Below are 18,048 nucleotides of genomic sequence, written 5' to 3' on the forward strand. Positions count from 1 at the left end.
AGTGCCATTGCTCTCTATTTAAAAGAGTGTGAAATATATGTATTGCTTATAATGCATGCCCATTCTCACCGAGGCTGGAGCCCTCGGAACATTTCCTGTGTGACACGGGCTCGTCTTTCTGAATGCGTAATGCAGATATTGGATAATTGGGGCACTGGCACAAAGATAAATCCATTTGCTAATTCTCTCTCCCCCTCTCCCCCTCTCTCTCTCTCTCTCTCTCTCTCTCATTGCTCGCCTCAGTTATCTCTTTGAAACAAGCGTACAGAGGCAATTGGGTTGTGTCGTGCGTGTATGTATGAGAGCGAAGGGGTGGGGGCGAAGGTGGTGAAGATGTATCTGCTCTCCCGTGCATATTGAGGGTAAATCATGGCCCCGGGGCAAGATGTTGGTGGCAGTCAAAAAGCTGGAGTAGAAGAGCTTCAAAAGCAGCAGCAGCAGCAGCAGCAGCAGGAGGAGGAGACATGACGTGTAGGTTTGAGAACAGGGGAGAGACAAAGAAGAATAGAAAAAATAGGAGACCCTGTAGGAGGCGTCGTGGCCCAGCCTTACTGACAGCCTCAGCTCTTCGCTCCACCTTTGACATTTACGGTTTGACGATGCTGAAAGATCATCAGCCGGTGACAAAGAAAATCTCTTCTTTTTCTGCTGCCATTTCAACCTTTAGTTCTCCCAAAGAGCATCACCCCAACCACACTGCATATTACTTCACTTCTTACTCTCCGTTCATTCAAATCCCTTTTTTCTTTTTCTTTTTTTTAAAGAAAAAGCAACACCTTTTGGTTGATTCATGCTGGCTGAACCATTGTCGTGTGGCCATGTGTGCAATTGTGTTCAGTAGATAAATCGTCACAAGGTCAAACGACAGACAGTGAGGGCCCCGATGGGTGGGTCCAGGTGAAGTGTGTGGCGGGCGGTGGACGTACACATACACACACCTGAAGCACTGTTCTTCTAAGTCTGCAATTGATGTTTTGGTCTAAAAACCAAAAATCATTTAGAGCCCAAGAACTTAGCTGTTAGGCTGGTGAAGTGCTATTTTTACCGAGATTTTGCAGATTTTTTTCTCTCTCCCTGCACTGACATTGTACACTAAGATTAATTAGTTCTCCTTTCAACGGCAAGTGTGTGTGTGTGTGAGAGAGAGAGCATACACAAGCGTACAACCCCCCCCCCCCCCCCCCCCCCCCAGTCCCCACAGGGAAACACACACACACACACACACACACACACACACTCTCTTAGAAGCCTGCATTCAAATACAGAATGTTTAAAGTCAAAGATAAACATTAAGCAACGACTAACAATGCGCGGCTTGTATCCTAAAAGTCCTACTCGTAGCCACACAGACAGCGACACTCCACACTGTCTGTGTCCCAGTGTAGTGCAGCGGTGTCCTAGTGGTGGCCTTGGATGCGGCCTGGCCCTCCGTCATCCATCATTTCCTTCCTGCCTGCTCCTAGGGGACAGGAAGAGCATTACAGCCGGCCCTTAGAAACCAATTAAAACAACACAGGCGATGCCAGTTAGTGTGCGTGCGTGTGGTATTCTGTGCTCTTTCTCTGTATAAGCGCGTGACACACTCGAGTCCTCTTTGTATTGCTTCTTTTGTGATCCTTAGTAAATGAGAAAGTGTTTTTTTTGTGCGCCCTAAAATCTGATACTGCAGAGAATTGTGTCAACATGCAAGTCTCTGTTTCACAGCTTGGGTACTTGATATAGTTCCTCCTTCATGTACCCTTTCCCTTCCGGTTCTTCTTCCTCTTCCCTTTTCCTCGATGAAGGAACCTTTCATTGTCTCCCCTCTCTGTTCCCCTTTTGGCCAGCCAGTGCCAAGAGACATCTGCAATTTGCTGCTTATCTTTTAGACCAAAACAAGAAGCCCTTGCTTTGATCTTACTATTGATACGGCTAACATTGCATTACTATATATGCGCTTAAAAGGTCTATATGTGGCTTTTTATCCAGTTTGATTTTAACATTGGTGAATTTTTGTTCTGCATGTTTTGGGGATTTTTTTCTTTGATCAATTATTCACATATAACATTATATGGCTGTAGAGTTTATTACTTCAATACGTCCATTGATTTATTTGTGACTTACTACTGTCTGTACTCAGACATCCGAAACCTTGGGCCAATGTCCATTTCATCTCTCTCTCTCGATTCCCCCTTTCCTCCTCCTCCTCCTCCTCCTCTTCCTATAACTAGCAGATGCTATCTGTGCACTGTCGCTCAGCCGGCCACAATAGGCCTGACACAAAGCCTCTGACAAAACGGGACCAGTTGGAGACGAGGAGGAAAAAAGGGAATTTGAATGAGTGTGGAGCGCCGCGGCTCTGAGAAGAGAATGGAGCGAGTGTTTAGGGCTGCTGGTTTTATCAAAAGGGGCTTTTTGTTTGCTGGTGGTGCAGCAACTTGTGTAAGTGTGTTTTGATAAGCCAGTGCTTATAGAGACAGAGCTTTTATTACCATATCTAAAAGATTCTGACTGGTGCACAACTGTTTCACTCTTTAGTCTGAAATATAATCCGGAACATTGTCAAAGAGACGATGGGTGAATAAAAAAGACGGAGGTCCGCAGAGGAAGAGGTAAAGGGCGAGGGGAAGGAAGAGGGACGTTCATCACAAGCCTCGATCGCTGTAAGATGGAAAACACTCCCTAATTGTATCACTGTGGCATTTCACTGCTGGCCTCCATGACACAGGGCTTTGTTCGCATTGTGTGTTTCCGTTAGTGGCATTCTGAACACCTGTGGCTGTTTCCAGCCCACCACCTTCTCTATAATGATGTTGGACCGGGGATTATTGCTGGGTACCAGCTGGGGGAATGGAGTTGTAGAGCTTGGGAGTGTGGGTCTGATTTTATACGTGAGACAGTAGATGGATTTAAGGAAATCGTTAAACTCCTTCTGTAGAGAGGTAGATGTTAAGATTGATACCTTTATCATCTTAAATCTGAATAGTAAACAGGCATCACAACCAATTTTGCGACATTAGGCAAATTAATTTAGCTTTTTGACTTTAGGGTGTGACCGAAACTGTTGCTTGGGTCAGCGTTGGCCAACAAAAATGAAAAAAAACCATTGGCACCTGGCTGCCCTCTCAGGTTCTTCATGCCATTGATTGACTCTTGCTGTGTTATTCTACACAAAGCAGGTATTGATATGTGGATCTTCACCTAGTTTGGTGATGCATACTTATAGGGTAAATATCCGTCTGGTGGGAATTTAAGCAGTGATCCTCCATTGTGTCTATTCTTTAACGGAAAGCCAGGTCAACGTCTGACCTTTTCAAACCCCACCCCCCCCATCTCCACGACACCCAACTATCTGCCTCTCCTCCCCTTCAGCCTCCTCCCACCCTGCTGCGACAAAGGACTCCACCCACCAGGTTCTAATCCAATTAGCTTTAGCCCTAATTATGCTAGTAATGACTGATTACCAGCGGAGCCATTGTCCGCGTCGTGGGCTGGATGAATGGGCCGTGATTAGCGGCTGGTCTAGCCTCGGGTAGCCGTTAGCACCTCTGCACACCTTTTGCAGACCTCTGGGGGAACGTCAGAGAGCAGAGGTCGCTGTGTGCGTAATTGTGTTCAGTAGATTAATCGTCACAAGGTCAAACGACAGATGTAAGTGAGGGCCCGATGGGTGGGTCCAGGTTAAGTGTGTGATTTGGCGGGTTGTGGATGTTTGTCTGAGTTGATGTGGAGATAATGGCTGCAGGGTCATTTTTCGTCTAACTTAATGAGGTAGCAACTTAAGTATTAGATTTATTGAGAAGGGAAGGTGACCGTAACGACTCGAGTGAACCGTCATTCAGAACGACAGACAACACATTTGCCATGATGTACAGCTTTGGGTCAAATCAAATTGTCCCATGTGTTGTTCTGGCTAACATAGGTCCTATCTCATGTGTCCTCCCAACCAGTTGACTCCGGAGACGGGGCCCAGGCAGGGAGGGACCATGCTGACCATAATGGGTGAGAACCTGGGCCTGCAGTTCAAAGACATCCAGAGTGGAGTCCGCATCGGCAAGGTGGCCTGCAACCCTCAGGAGGACCAGTACATCAGTGCTGAGCAGTAAGTTGACACCGTCTCTGTCCCCCACCCCCATCCCCCCCCTCGCTCTCGGGCTCATTATTTCCGTCTTTGTCCAACACTGAATTGACACCGAGAGCTAAGCACAACAGTGCGACTCTCGCACAGCCTCTCCGCTTGTGTCACTCGTTCCTCCTTTAAACAAAACCCAATTTTTTGCAAACGGCCTCCTGCTGTGTTTGGTACTGATTTTCTTTGTACAAATGAATTCAATGTGAATCTCACAGTAGCTGAGTTAACGTGGAACCTTTCATTTTCCTAATTACCAATAAAAGGAATCATTACTCTGTCAGAATCAAATTACTTCATGTAACCAACAATGAATTTGGCCCATTCTGAGAGAAATGTAATGACATTTGAAGCGGGTGGTACACGTCTACTAAAAACTCAACAGATGAAAGCTTGTCCTGTGAACGCTCTCGCTGATTACATTATGTTTTCTGCTTTCTGGGAAAACCTGAATCACGCTGGGTACCTCAGAAACTAGTTATTTCTGAGAAAAGTTATAAACAATCATAGCTCCTTGTTCTCTGTTGAGTTTGACTGAACTCTTGGTTGTAAATAGACACAGGTCGCCTCATTGCAATGTTTTTCTTTAGTAATATCATGGGATTCATACATTTCATTTAATTAACATTGTAACACATAATATAAACTGTGAGGCTGGTACTCCACTCTTATAGCTACCCTGAAATATCTGGGCCTTCTGTGAAATGACATGGTGATTCACACTCTTAAATGTATGTTGAATTCACCCAGAAGCAGAGAAATACAATCTAGGACGAGGCAACATCAGGGAAGCTTGTCACAGCCGGCTCTGTCGTCAATATTCTATTTCCAACCATGTAGCTGTCATTTGTACACAAATGCTCCATTTTCTGAGTTTTGCAGCACAGTCCCCACAGATTTAGTTTTCTCTCTACCGCCTCCAATAAGAAAGGGAACTAAGAAATGTGACTTGCGTGACAGTAAGGACAACATGCGGCTCTCCCCACCAATGGAAGGTGTAAAAGCTACTTGTGACATGTCAATCTTTATACCGTAGTATTCCCACTGAAACGCACCATTGCTCCACTAGCCAATGTAGCAGTGGAATAGGAGGTGATTCTCTGTGCACACGTGTTCACATCCAAAAGCACAAAGGTGTCTATGTTTAACCCTGTCAACCTCACAACGCAGCCATGGCCTGTTGCCATAGCACCCGCAGGAGGAAGCAGGGCGCGGCTGGCAGTGAGGCTGTCATGCTAATTAAAAGTGATGTCAGCCATACGGTGCCATTAGTGGCACCGGTTGCGCTCGTCATTCCTGTGACCCTATTGGATCTGCAGCGAAGGAGACAGGACGGGGCAACGGGGACTGACAGCGCAGGTCAAAGGTCAGCTGGTGGAGAGAGGGTGCGCTGACTGTTGGGGCAGAATGTAGACACATGTGTTCTCGCTCTGGCTGTCTCCTTCTCTCAGCTCGCACTTGGTACCTCGTATATTTCCTGTTTCTGAGACTGGACCGAAAATGGGATTGCGAGAAAGTGTAGCGCTCCTGGTGTGTCTAGTATTAGCAGGCTTGTCATTCACCTCAGTCGTTCAATAGTCACCAGATTTCATTCTACATTGAAAAAAAAATAAAGTGGTGAAGAGAGAAGACAAACACAACCTGGCATAACCTCTTTCATTGGCTTGTTGGTAGTTTCCGTTAAACGTTCGACCGTCACATTCCACCTCAGTTATTTCATTTAGGAAGGCGTAATTCATAATGTTGTCATCGCTACAGATGCACGGTGCACTTTCTGTCTTTCTAACCAGGTAATAACAGCTCAATGTAGCCACCTGTCATCCGTGCAGTAATGAGGCAAGTGAAGCCGACTGAAAGCCGTCCAGCATTTTAATGACGGCCGCCTGTCATAGTAGGAGACCTGGGGATGAATGAAGAGGAAAATAAAAACAATGGAATGGAAACACAAGGCATCGGAATGTGAAATTCACTGTCACCGCAGTTGCCATGGACACCTGCGGGAGGATGGAGCCAGGAAGAGTTAATAACTCATCGCAGGGAGGGGGGGAAATTGAGGAGTCGTGTAGGATATGAGCTTGTTCAATTAATCAGCCGCTCCCGTTTTACCCCCCTCTCTCTCGCTCTCTCTCTCTCCTTCCCTTCCTCCCTTCCTCCCTTTCTCCTCTGCACTATTGCCCTTTCTCTGTCTCATTCGTTTCTTTCTGGCTAATTAACAGTCAAGTGTGTCTCCATTGGAGTGTGTGTTCCCCCCCGCGGGCTACACCGCCACTCGTCCCCTCATTCAACCATGTCTCCAGAGGATTTTCATTTGGCCGGCCAGCACCCAGCGGCCAAGTAGCAGGCTTATAGTTCTATTTTGCGCCCTGATGCAGACACACACACACACACACGTGAACACGCACACGGAGAACTCTGCCCTGTCATATCACCTAATAGAACATTTGCTGTGTCATTTTGTTATTTCTATGACTGGGGTTTCAAAAACAGTTCATCATGAACCACTGGTATTTCTTGCTGATTTAGTGCATGTTGGGCCAGGCGTCCATCATCATCTCAATTGTCTGTCTCCGTAATAAGCAAAGACTGCATACAAAAACCTCGACATTTTTTTTTCAGGATTGTGTGCCGTCTGAATGACGCAACAGGTTACAGGGTGCAGGACGCTCAGGTGGAAGTGTGTGTCAGGGACTGCATTCACCCGGACTACAAGGCTGTGTCCTCCAAGTTCTTCACCTTCGTGGTAAGTGCCCGTGTTGTGCGCGTGTTGTGCGCGCGTCGCTGCGGCGTTACAGCTAGGACAAATGCTGTGACACCGTATTTGACGTCTGTGTTGAAGCTCTGACGCCGTCCTCTGCCTGTGTCCCTCTGCAGTCCCCATACTTTACCCGAGTCCTTCCTTCCACCGGGCCGCTGTCCGGGGGAACAAGGATCACCATTGAAGGCAGTCATCTCAATGCAGGCAGTGCTGTGTCTGTGAAAATAGGACTTCACCCCTGTCGCTTTGAGAGGTGAGTGAAAACAAACCGCTTTCAAAGCAGTTCATTTCATTAGCTGGCATTTGATGCGCAGCGCGTTATTAATTATTTGACATTTTTACATTGACATGGAAGGAATATATAGTAAGAAGTACTGCACCATACAAGTCATAGTGTTTTATAGAGGTATTTATTCGGACTATTTGACAAGTTAAAATTTAAGCACCAATGCCAGGTACCTTTCAAAGTGGAATGAAATAGGGGACATTTGACACTTTTTGGTGTTTCTTCATTCGATATTGAAACGTTGAGTTGCCTAAAGGTTTTGATACTACTTGTCTTTGTCTATTAAGTACTGAACCGAGCCCTAGTGTGTTTCTTTAGTGGCTTATAGATCATTTTGGGTCACAAAAGTCCCCTTTTTCTCTGGTAGCTGCTTTTGATCTGCAGCAGGCCTGAAAAATGCTACCGGCAAGAAGATGACCCACAGAACTGTAATTCACAGCAATTGTGAGAATGACCGTGTGGCCTTCTCTGGAAAGATGATATCATTGTTCAGTTGTGCTGTGAATGACTTACGTGCATGGCCCACAGTTTGATATATTGATACATAAAGCGCAGATATGACGATCATTTTGAAAGAATGATATAGACTCGCTTTTAGCATCAGGAAACTTGTATTACCATAATGTGTCAGACATATTATAGATATATGTCAGACAGGAATTTTAGCCAGAAATCCACATTTTTCCAGCTTTGAAATACTTTTGATGTATTATTCGTACTTTGTTTTTATTATCTGCTGCTGTTATCTTGCATTGCCAATCACTCCGCAAGAGATTGTACCTAGATTTCAAGAGGAGGAGACAAAGATCCAATGTGATATGACTCTAATTCCTTGAGCGGAGGACTCAATTGTTTCTTTGAGTTCCTGGCAAAGTGACAGAGAATTGAGCTCTGGACTAAATCCACTCATGTATGGTTGCTGTCAGATGGCAGAGAAACAAAACTAGCTGAAAAGGTTGTCTGTTACAAAACTGATGAAGGTGAATACTGGTAACAGGGAGAAAACGTTTAAATGTTTGTGTTGTAGCTGAGGCATCAGTCCGGTTTCTCTTTCTTGTTTCGATTTTTTCTTTATAACAACAATGTTTTAATTAAAGTGGTTCCCTACCCCCAGACAACAAGTGGCAGGTTGAACTAATGAGCTTGGACCTATCAAGTTATTTTTATGTCCTCAAAAGAAAAAGTAAAGGCCAATTTAAAGCTCTGAAGCACATCCCAAGTAAGGTGAACATAATAGTCTTGGCCTTTCATTCACTGAGCAGCAATAACCTTTATGGCCAAAGTAATGAACTGGTTGAGTCCATCTTTTTTAATGTGTCGTTGTATTCAACGGGGGCCTCCACTTTAATAAAAACCTATTTACCCCGAGTCACTCATCCTCTTATCTCCGCCTGCAACCCCATTCCTTTCCCTCCTTTCTTTCTTTCTTTCTTTCTGTATCCCCTCTTGGCTTTCTTTTGTGTGGCCGCAACCTTGTCAGAAATACCAACGCGGCACCGCAAGCGCTCTCAGCGGCGACCGTGTTGTGAGGACGGTTGCCATGGAGACGCAGCACCAGTGGAATGTCTATTTTTTTCTCCATATTTTCCTTCTTTCTGCACCCCGTCTCCAGTCCCGTTTCCTTTCGAGGACGCTGTCGAGAATCGCCTCTTGGAGACAGCAGGGATGTGTCACACTAAAAGGGGCGATTCCCCCGGTCTTTGCTCGGTACCCAAACCCAATCCCACCCCGTACCGGGCTGTGACCATACGATAGGTTCCCGCTCCATCATATTCTCCATCACCTTCTGTCTTTCTGTGGATTTCACGGATCAGCTTGACCCAAAATGTCACACGGCGCAAAATCATGGCTTCACGAGCACACTCGCCATGTCTTCACCCTCGCGGGGCTCTGTAGGACGTTAGCGGACGACAACTGACACAATACACGTGCAAACAACGCTTCTTCGACCCGCACACTTTTTATATGCAAATGCCTGCTTCCAAACAGACAAAGCACACCTGCTCTACAGACTGCTGTCTCACAGGCAGCCGTCCTCCCGCCGTTCGGCCCGGCAGCGCCCCCCCCCCCCCCCCCCGACAGCGGTAGGGGACGGTGGAATGAGCCACTGCAATGGAGCACACAGTTTCTGGCAGCCGTGCAGAGTTTACCAGCAGGTCACAGCTGCCCGTCTTCCAGGGAGGGAGTTACATCAGACCGAGAGACGACCAGCCTGATCTGCCACCTCAGATCTATCAGCCAGAGGGAGCGCAGGAGGGAAGGACAGACAGAGAGACATAGGGACGGAGGGGGAGGGGGAGGGGGAGCGCTTTGAAGTGCAGCACTCTGTGATTCGGGCTGATGAAACCGCGGCTGGACACACTGAAACATGTCGGCCTTGGGGTTGGACAACTGTCCCCTCTGTGTGTGTGTGTGTGTGTGTGTGTGTGTGTGTCGCATCTTATAAATAATTCATGAGTTATTTAACGGTTGATTAAGGATTTTTTTTTTTTACACTGGGAATACTGTAAATTTGTATTCCGTGTGTCTGTCAGAGTCCTTTTAAGATTTTATGCTTCGGATCCAGTCCTTTTTAAGAGAGACCATCAGCAACCTTTCACTGCAACATGTCTCTATCTCTTTGTCTCCTGTCCTCCCAACTTCATCTCCTGCTCTCCTAGGCGGGGCAACAAGGAGATCGTGTGTGTGACTCCGGCGGGGCAAACCCCAGGAACCACCCCGGTCATGGTGGACATCAACTCTGCTGAGCTGAGGAACCCAGAGGTCAAGTTCAACTACTCTGACGATCCCACCATCCTCAAGATCGAGCCCGACTGGAGCATCGCCAGGTGAGGACGCAATGAGGGCTTTTCCCGCCACTTGTGCGGTTTGCAGCGAGGAGTAACCTGTTGTGTGAAGCTGCGAGCTACTTTTCTGTGTTGCAAAGAATTTTCTGGGAATCGCAAAACCAAGACGGCATTACTGATTCGTTCTCACTTTTCATGCAATGCGTTCAACCCTTACAGCGATTCAAGGTGAATAGCTCAGAAGAAAGTTTGGGAAACCGGCTGATATCGGCATGAATTGGTGTATTTTGAAAGCGCTGCTGCTTCCACCGGAGGTCATTGCAAAATGTCCCACAAACATTTAGATATCTAGAATTCAAATCAATACAGTGTTTGATCTCCAATCATGCTTGATAAAGCTCTTTAGAACAGATACATTAATACATATTGGTGGATGTTCGACCCATTAACCCCTTGTAGAAATATCAACCCTGAAGGTATTATTACACAAGCATACTGGGTCCGAAAGAAGTCAACATTCTACTCCACTTTCATACTTTATTTCTTTTTTTATCTTTGAGAGCGGGAGGAGCCGTGAAAGAGGTTCCTGAAGCAGTGCACTGCTACGGTTGATGAGTTGCATCAGAGATGTATCTGTAAATATTACTTGACTTATTGAAATGAGACTACACACCCACGGGAAGATTTCTTGTGCAAACACAAGCTGTGTTGTGGAGGGGAAAAAAAAGACGAAGCTTGGAGCTACCAAGTGCTAATGGGCTCACTTGCATGACCTAGAAACTCTTCTACTCCTCAGCACATTCACGCAAACACACAATGTCTCATTTACTTCAAAAGTATAATCCCAGGAACATGTTGATAGTTATCTAGTTTTTTATTACTTATAATCCAAAAAACAAGCTACTATTCAAGTGTTGGGAGAATCCCACACACACAACATCACTTGTTGCATGTCTTAGTTCGAGATTTTAAAGAAATTACACCTGCTGATATTTCTTGGAAAAGCCTATCAAGAAGACAAGAGGGGAGTCATATATTTTTTTTTATGTAATTAAAGCAATTCTGGGTTTACAGTACCTTCCAGGAGCATCACCTCTGAGGATGGCCCACATAAGTCTCTAGTCATGCAAAGGAAGTGTGAGCAGATGAAGCTTTTGGGGGTACGCAAGGGGAAAGGCGAATGAAAGGGTTGGCTCCCGCCTTTGGGGGGGGGAAATAAGCTCGGCACTCTGCTTGTGTTTGGTGTTTCACTCAGCGCTCCCAGAGGAGACGCTGCATTGTTCTCACGGGCCAATCGCACTCTGATCCACCAGGCTATTTTGTCTTTGCCTACCCTTTGGTGACCTCTTTTGACGGGGCGATCTCAAACAGCGCCGAGCCTTCCTTGTTCCGAGCACGGATCTGACATGCCTCAGGCTTGCTCCTTCAGGAAGAGGTTCGTGAGGTAACAACGCACTGTGGAGATTGTGTGACACTCCAATTTCTTTACCCAGTTCACTCAGTACACTAATGAAGTGTGCAGTGGACGTGTGGAAAGGATTGTTATCATCTTCTCACCGAACCTCTCTGTTGAGGGGATGCTACACATTGATGCAAAGCTGATTTTGTATCTGATCTTGAGCATGTTCTCAGCTCTCTGCTCCCTCCCCAGCAGAGGTGTGATGTGTGGAGATCTCTTTTTGTCCGCTCGCTTTCCACACCAGACGCTATTCACCTCTTCGACATCCGCCAGGTCAGAAGCTGGCCTCAGTAAAGCAAAGACGAGGCGAGGCAAAATGTATGTTTAAAATATAAGAGGCTCTAGTTCCGTCATGGAGTCGATGTTACCTTGGCACATTCTATCACACGTTCTCAGTTGCTAAGAAATGCCAGAGCCGCTGAATTAGTTGATATTCATGCAGAGCTTTTTTTCTCAAGGCGTTACGGCTCTTGAACAGCGACACAGATTAAGCTTCTCTTCTTTTTTTTGGGCTGTATCATTCCATGTCTGAAACCTAGCAATACACCAGCGAGCGTATCCCTTGCTGTTTGTGTTCATCGGTGCCAGTGGTGACTCACAGTGGCAAAGGGCCTCAAGCTTGGCTTTACCCCGATCCAGTTTTTATGTTGTATGTTAACTTATTTAGCTGCTGTCAGAAAACTTTACGTCAGACAAAGTTCAGCCTATCAGGCCAGCAGAGGCTGTCGAGGAGGCATTGCGGGGGAATAGGACTCTCGCCAGTGCGAGTCGTGTCTCGGCTGGTCGGCGTCACAGAGACCCGAATAGGTCACGGGTGTAAAGGTTACAGTGGATGCGAGATCACTGACAGCGTGCATTCGCTGAAAGAACCCCCCGACTTAAACATACTGCAATGCCACTTGAATGTGGCATGCAAATATCTCCCCGGGCTTTGGCGACCAGGAGCCATGCTGCCTTTTTCGCTCATTCTTCCCTTCGGCCGCCGCGTCGGTTCAAATCGGCTTTTAAGATCCGTGCGAGGGCTATCATTACCTGAAAATGGGATCCCGCGAATCAGCAGACGGAAGGTTACCGCCGGAGCGAGCATTAATGCCATATTGCCTTCTGGAGAGGCCTCTTCTGCTGGAAGCTGGCTGATTCGTGTATGCACTTGACCCCTGCAAGGCCCCAAAAAGGTTCCTCGGGAGGTGCATGGGTGACACACAAGCGCACATGAAATTGTTTTAATCTACCCCGTGGTATAATCTAAATTGTGTTTGTCCTGATGTATTTTCTGTTTTAGTGGAGGAACCATGTTGACCGTAACAGGAACCAATCTGGCCACCATCAAGGAGCCCAAAATGAGAGCCAAGTATGGAGCTGCCAAGTCAGAAAATGTAAGTGGTCGGATCCAGACACCCACACAGTTTTTATTGACGAAACAAAAAAAGCAATGACTTGACGGGGCAAGTGAGTCGGAGTGAGACCAATATAGACACACAGGTGTCTCTCGCTCCCTCTCCCACTGTCTCTGCTGTCTCCTCTCTGTGGAAAATCTCATTTTCAGGCAAAACACTCTCTCCTGGGTCACGGAAACGGACACACACACACACACACACCCACCTGACCCGCCGGTCAACCAGCCATGGGCCCGTTTTCTGTTTGTTTTTGATGTTGAATTTCCTTTTAGCAGTTTAACCTTTGAAATGTCAACCAGCAATAAAGCGGCTCTGGCAAATCCCTCTCTCTTCACCTAGCACCACGGGGCTCGGCTAACCTTTCTCCCGCTCACGGCTGAAAGTAAAAATATCCTCTCGGTCTCCTTTGTCAACCTCTCCGCAGTCCTTTCTACGCTGCCTGGTTAATGTTTCTGTTGACATATAAACACAGTTTTGTTCTGTGCCTTTTGTGTGTATGCGGCACACAGGACATAACGTGAAGCTATTCAAGGATCTTTTTAGCCGCGCTGTATTATGTATAAACTGCTACAGGCTGACCTCTCCTGCTTTTCTGCGAGTCATTACAGTCTAATTTGTTCTTCGGTGACTGATTCAAGTGTCGAAACCCACAGGGGATTTCAAGATAATATCAACACTGATTACAACACTGATGTTATTAAGCCAGCCTCTTCCTCATTATGTCGTTATGGAGACATTTAATCACTCGTATCACATTACAGTGTTTCAGCGGATATAATTGTTTTTGATTACAAATTAGTAACACATTATTTTTCATGATTATTGTAAAATGTACTTTGTTTTAATTCCATGCCTTTACAGCAAACAGTATAAACATGTTTAAAACTTTCTCTAATAGACAATTAAATCTCCAGATCAAACTTATTTCAGCTATTAAGCATATTTTATCCACTTTTCTCATTCCCACCTTCCCTATTTTCACTTTTACTCCCTCCCTTTCTTTCCCGATTTGCTCCCCCCCCCTCCCTCCTTCTCTAGAACTGCACGGTGCTCAACAACACTGTGATGGTGTGTCTGGCGCCCTCTGTGGCAGGATCTGACAAAGGCTTCTCGGAGTCGGGCAGCAGTCCCGATGAGATCGGCTTTGTCATGGACGACGTGCGCTCTGTGCTGGTGGTAAACGAGACTTTCAGCTACCACCCGGACCCCGTGTTTGAACCTCTGAGCCCCTCGGGCATGCTGGAGCTGAAGCCCAGCTCACCACTCATACTCAAGGTAAATTGACTTGTGCTCCCAGCATTGATCTGTTTTGGCCTTGTCTCTATCTGGCTTTGCTTTACATCCAGCACATCCTTTCTTTTTTTTCTTCTATTCCTTGTTTTTGGTTTTCAACCCCTCGTATCTTCCTCCTCCCATGTCTCTCTACCTTTCCCCTCTTTTTGCGTTTTCCAACATTTCTTTTTTCTGTCGCGTCCAGTCTCCTTTCTTGCATCACCTTTTACATATTACTTCTGATGTCTGTCCTCTCTCCTTTCAAAGGAGACCAGTGGGGGGGGGGGAAATAATTCATACTTCTGAGGGAATAATGTCAGGTTGGAGTTTGTGGGGGTTTTACATCAAGGCGGCTTTTCAACAAAAGCTACGAAGTAAAGGTGTCGAATATATATCCGAAAACTCACTGGGACTCAAAAGAAGGTCAGCTGAGTGTCAGAGCTTGGTTTAAACACTAGAAGAGCAGTAATAGTAGAGAGCCAGCGTACCATTGATGTTGAGGATCGTAAGCAACACTAAAAAGCTTGCAAATAATTATTTTGGAAATAGTGCAGCGACCTCCAAGTCATTATCCAGCAAGACCTGTAACAGGCTGCCGGGGCTTTAAAATGATTTGCTCAACCCTGGACAGAATGTTGGCAACCGTCTTCCTCTTTCCTGGAGTTTTCTTTCAACACGGCTGTCTGGCAGATGTCCCTCAACCTTAAAAGATGTTGTTTCCTTGGCTGCTTCCTCCACTGGGGTTTGGAGACCTTTAAGAAATGTTGTGTCTTCCATAACGCCCTCCTTTAAAATCGTGTGCAAAGGAAAGTCATGTTTATAAAGTGGACCCATGCGTGGCTATGCCCAGTGCTCACATTTTTATCAAATAACTTCTAAAGTGAGACTTCATAGTCCTGTTTAGTCTTTGCTACAGAAGCAGTATGCGTTTGAATCCGGAGTGCATTTATAAATGCTTGATCCCACCCACTCAGTCTGTCTTTTATCATTTCACCTTCACCCTTGAACTTCAAAGCGGCAGAAACGCGAGAGAACAAAACAAAAGCCCTTTTTCTCTCGCAAATCAGTGTGGGCTTTTAGAACTGAAGAGTCATGCCTTTGTCTTTGATAACTTTACTATTACTCTATATTTTATTATTACTCTATATTATTCCATAATGAAAAGCCTCACCTTGCTGCGGGTAAAGAATTGCAGAATTAAGCGTCGCAGAAAAGGCATCCTATTAGTTGTTTTTGATGCAATTTCTTCCTCCCACTCTGCAGAGTATAGTTATGGTGAGGGGGGGGGGGGGGTAGATGGAGGGGAGGATTTCTATGGATTGTAATTATTGCACTTCCCCTTTCCACATTTCTAAAGTATTTGGATGACAGTCTTTGGATGGCTTATGCCAATGATCACAAATTCAAATTGCTTTTTGGCTAAATGTATTGCGAGTTACATTTACCTTATTTGGTGCCTGATCATTCAGTTCATAGCACAGTTGCTATGGCTACCCGCAGTTAAAACTACCTTGCACACTAGTAGGCGCTGTGTATGAACACCTGAATCATGATTTTATTTGCGTGGACCACGTCAGACTTTGATCTTTTTGAAAGTAACCAGAGTATCTGTGCGTTTCTCTTTCCAGGGCCGTAACCTAATTCCTGCAGCCCCGGGAAACGCTAAGCTGAACTACACGGTGCTGATTGGGGAGACGCCCTGCGTTCTCACCTTGTCTGAGAGCCAGCTGCTGTGTGAGTGGCCCAACCTGACTGGAGAACACAAAGTCACTGTAAGTAAAACTCACTTGCCACGGTGAGAGTGTCTTCCTTAATTATGTTTACTTGATTTGTCACGCGTGGGAAAGAGCATGGGGCCATCCAGGGAAAAGTGTTAATATTCAAACCTGAAAAGGAGCGTCATCCATCTCCAAGTTCAATTGATCTATTTTAAGTACCTGTTATTTTGTCGTGCCACTTTGCTGCTTTTTAACATCTGTCTCTCGCATTTCTTTTAGCCTCCCAGCCCATCTTCTTCTGAAGCTCTTGTTCTCAGTGTGGTTTCTGCTGTGCTATTTATCCCTCCTCTTTATGTCAATCCATTTCCTGCCGTTTTTATTCATTCCACTCATTCTTTCCTCCCCATCCATCAGTCCCAAATCTCTTTAATTAGTCTAAATTTCTCTTCCCCATTTATATAGCTGCAAGTGCATAAAAGCGCGCACACACACACACACACGCATCCTGTCTCTTACACCGCTGGCACTGTTTGTGACTGTATTTACGTCTAAGAAGCGTTTGATCGGCCTCTTTTGGCTGGCATCCTCCTTGGGATTTGAACAGTATTGATATTCAATAGAGAGCAAAAATGGCTCGTGGGCGCGAGAGGTCTGTGTCTATTTTTACTCTCCTCCATTTAGTATTTCATAGATGTAAGCAAGCTGAAGATTGGATAAAAGAAGAAGAAACAGAAGACAGGATGGGGGGGGGGGGACGTATCTCAAAGATATTGGAATTTTTCTTATTCATGTGTTTTGCCAACCAGAACTGTTGTGATGTGACAGGGCTCACAGTCAGATGGTTGTGCGACTGTACGTCTTTCACTGGTTCCAAAGGCGGCCTGGGGGCACAGATGTTGCCTCCCCCCAACCCAGATATAAAGGGTTTTGGGGAGTTTGGGCCTGCACTTGGCTCAACACGACACTGCATGCTTTGTCAGTGTAAATGCAAAATGGGATTTTGTACTGGCACCTTGAAGAGTTTTTTTCATCACCATTGGATTTAAAGTGATTGTGGCCAGATGTAACCTGCAAGATCTGTGGGATTTTCACATCTAATTTATTTTCAATTTCATGTAACCCAAAATGATTCACAGCTTTGGCCTAAACCTCTACCAAATAGTCCTGCACCTGGACCTATTTTTAAATGTAATTTCATGTAGTATCAACATAATGTAACTTTCCTGTTTGCGTCCATCTACTAGGTGCGTGTTGGCGGCTTCGAATACTCGCCGGGGACCTTGCAGATCTACTCTGACAGCCTGCTCACTCTGCCTGCCATCATTGGCATCGGAGGAGGTGGCGGCTTACTCCTGCTGGTTATCATCGTGGTGCTGATTGCTTATAAGAGGAAGTCGCGCGACGCCGACCGCACCCTCAAGCGGCTTCAGCTGCAGATGGATAACCTCGAGTCCAGGGTGGCCCTCGAGTGCAAGGAAGGTGAGTCCTGATAAACCGTGATCAGGAGTGAGGTGTGACGCTGAGCGCTCAAACACAAGCTGCTTGAGTATTGATTGCATTCTCTGGGTGCCATTTTATACTCCTCACTTCTTGGTTCTCTCTTTATCTTTTTACCCAAGTAACTCCCTTCTCCCCCAAATAACTTTCTGTAAACTGCGGCAGTTTCCATCGAAAGATCCATAAATCTCGTTTAAAAGTCGTGTCCACTTCTCTCCCTGATTTCTCTTTCCCTCTCTTTTTCTCCCTCCCTCTTGCTGCCAACTGTCCCCCTGCTGTTAGGTGGCACAAGTGTGTGTGTGTGTGCGCGCGCGCTCCTGTGTGAGGGTGTTGGTGTGTTTCCAGAGGAGTACTTTGATCAGAGCCAGCGACCAGATGTTGGCTCTCCACCCCATGAGAGAGCTGCCTGGCTGGCCTCACCACCATCCACACTGAGAGAGGGAGTAGGAAGATGGAGGTTAGATAGATACAGGGCACAGAGGTGGAAAAGTGGGGCATAGTGAGGGGGGGAGGGATTTGGCAATCACTGAAGCAGGGGCAGAGAGACTTACACACCAGCACATTAGCATATATTTGGCAGGAAACAGCATGGATCCAGTGAGAGCTTACTGATGCTGTTACTAGTTTGTCTGGCAAGAGAGAGAGAAGCAGATGGGGAGAAAGCGAGAAGGAGAATACTAATAACTAAGATCATCAGACTACATTTTAATAAGAGATCACTTCACTTGTTGCTCTGTAGTAAACCTCACATGTAACGACGTAAATATATT

At 46.0% G+C, this 18,048-nt stretch overlaps 1 protein-coding gene across 4 annotated transcripts in view; it reads left to right on the plus strand.

The window, feature by feature from the left end:
• Positions 1-18,048, plus strand: part of LOC119194145 (plexin-A1) — a 160,060-nt gene that overhangs the window by 119,984 nt on the left and 22,028 nt on the right. For all 4 annotated transcript variants that reach the window (XM_037448262.2, XM_037448264.2, XM_037448265.2 and 1 more), the window contains exons 13-20: positions 3,930-4,081; positions 6,725-6,848; positions 6,980-7,116; positions 9,810-9,977; positions 12,677-12,770; positions 13,830-14,066; positions 15,692-15,835; positions 17,026-17,260. In XM_037448262.2, coding sequence (XP_037304159.2) covers positions 3,930-4,081; positions 6,725-6,848; positions 6,980-7,116; positions 9,810-9,977; positions 12,677-12,770; positions 13,830-14,066; positions 15,692-15,835; positions 17,026-17,260 — 1,291 coding nt within the window. The remainder of the gene's footprint in view (positions 1-3,929; positions 4,082-6,724; positions 6,849-6,979; positions 7,117-9,809; positions 9,978-12,676; positions 12,771-13,829; positions 14,067-15,691; positions 15,836-17,025; positions 17,261-18,048) is intronic.

The sequence above is a fragment of the Pungitius pungitius genome, chromosome 8, assembly GCF_949316345.1.
Source record: "Pungitius pungitius chromosome 8, fPunPun2.1, whole genome shotgun sequence".
Taxonomy (NCBI): domain Eukaryota; kingdom Metazoa; phylum Chordata; class Actinopteri; order Perciformes; family Gasterosteidae; genus Pungitius; species Pungitius pungitius.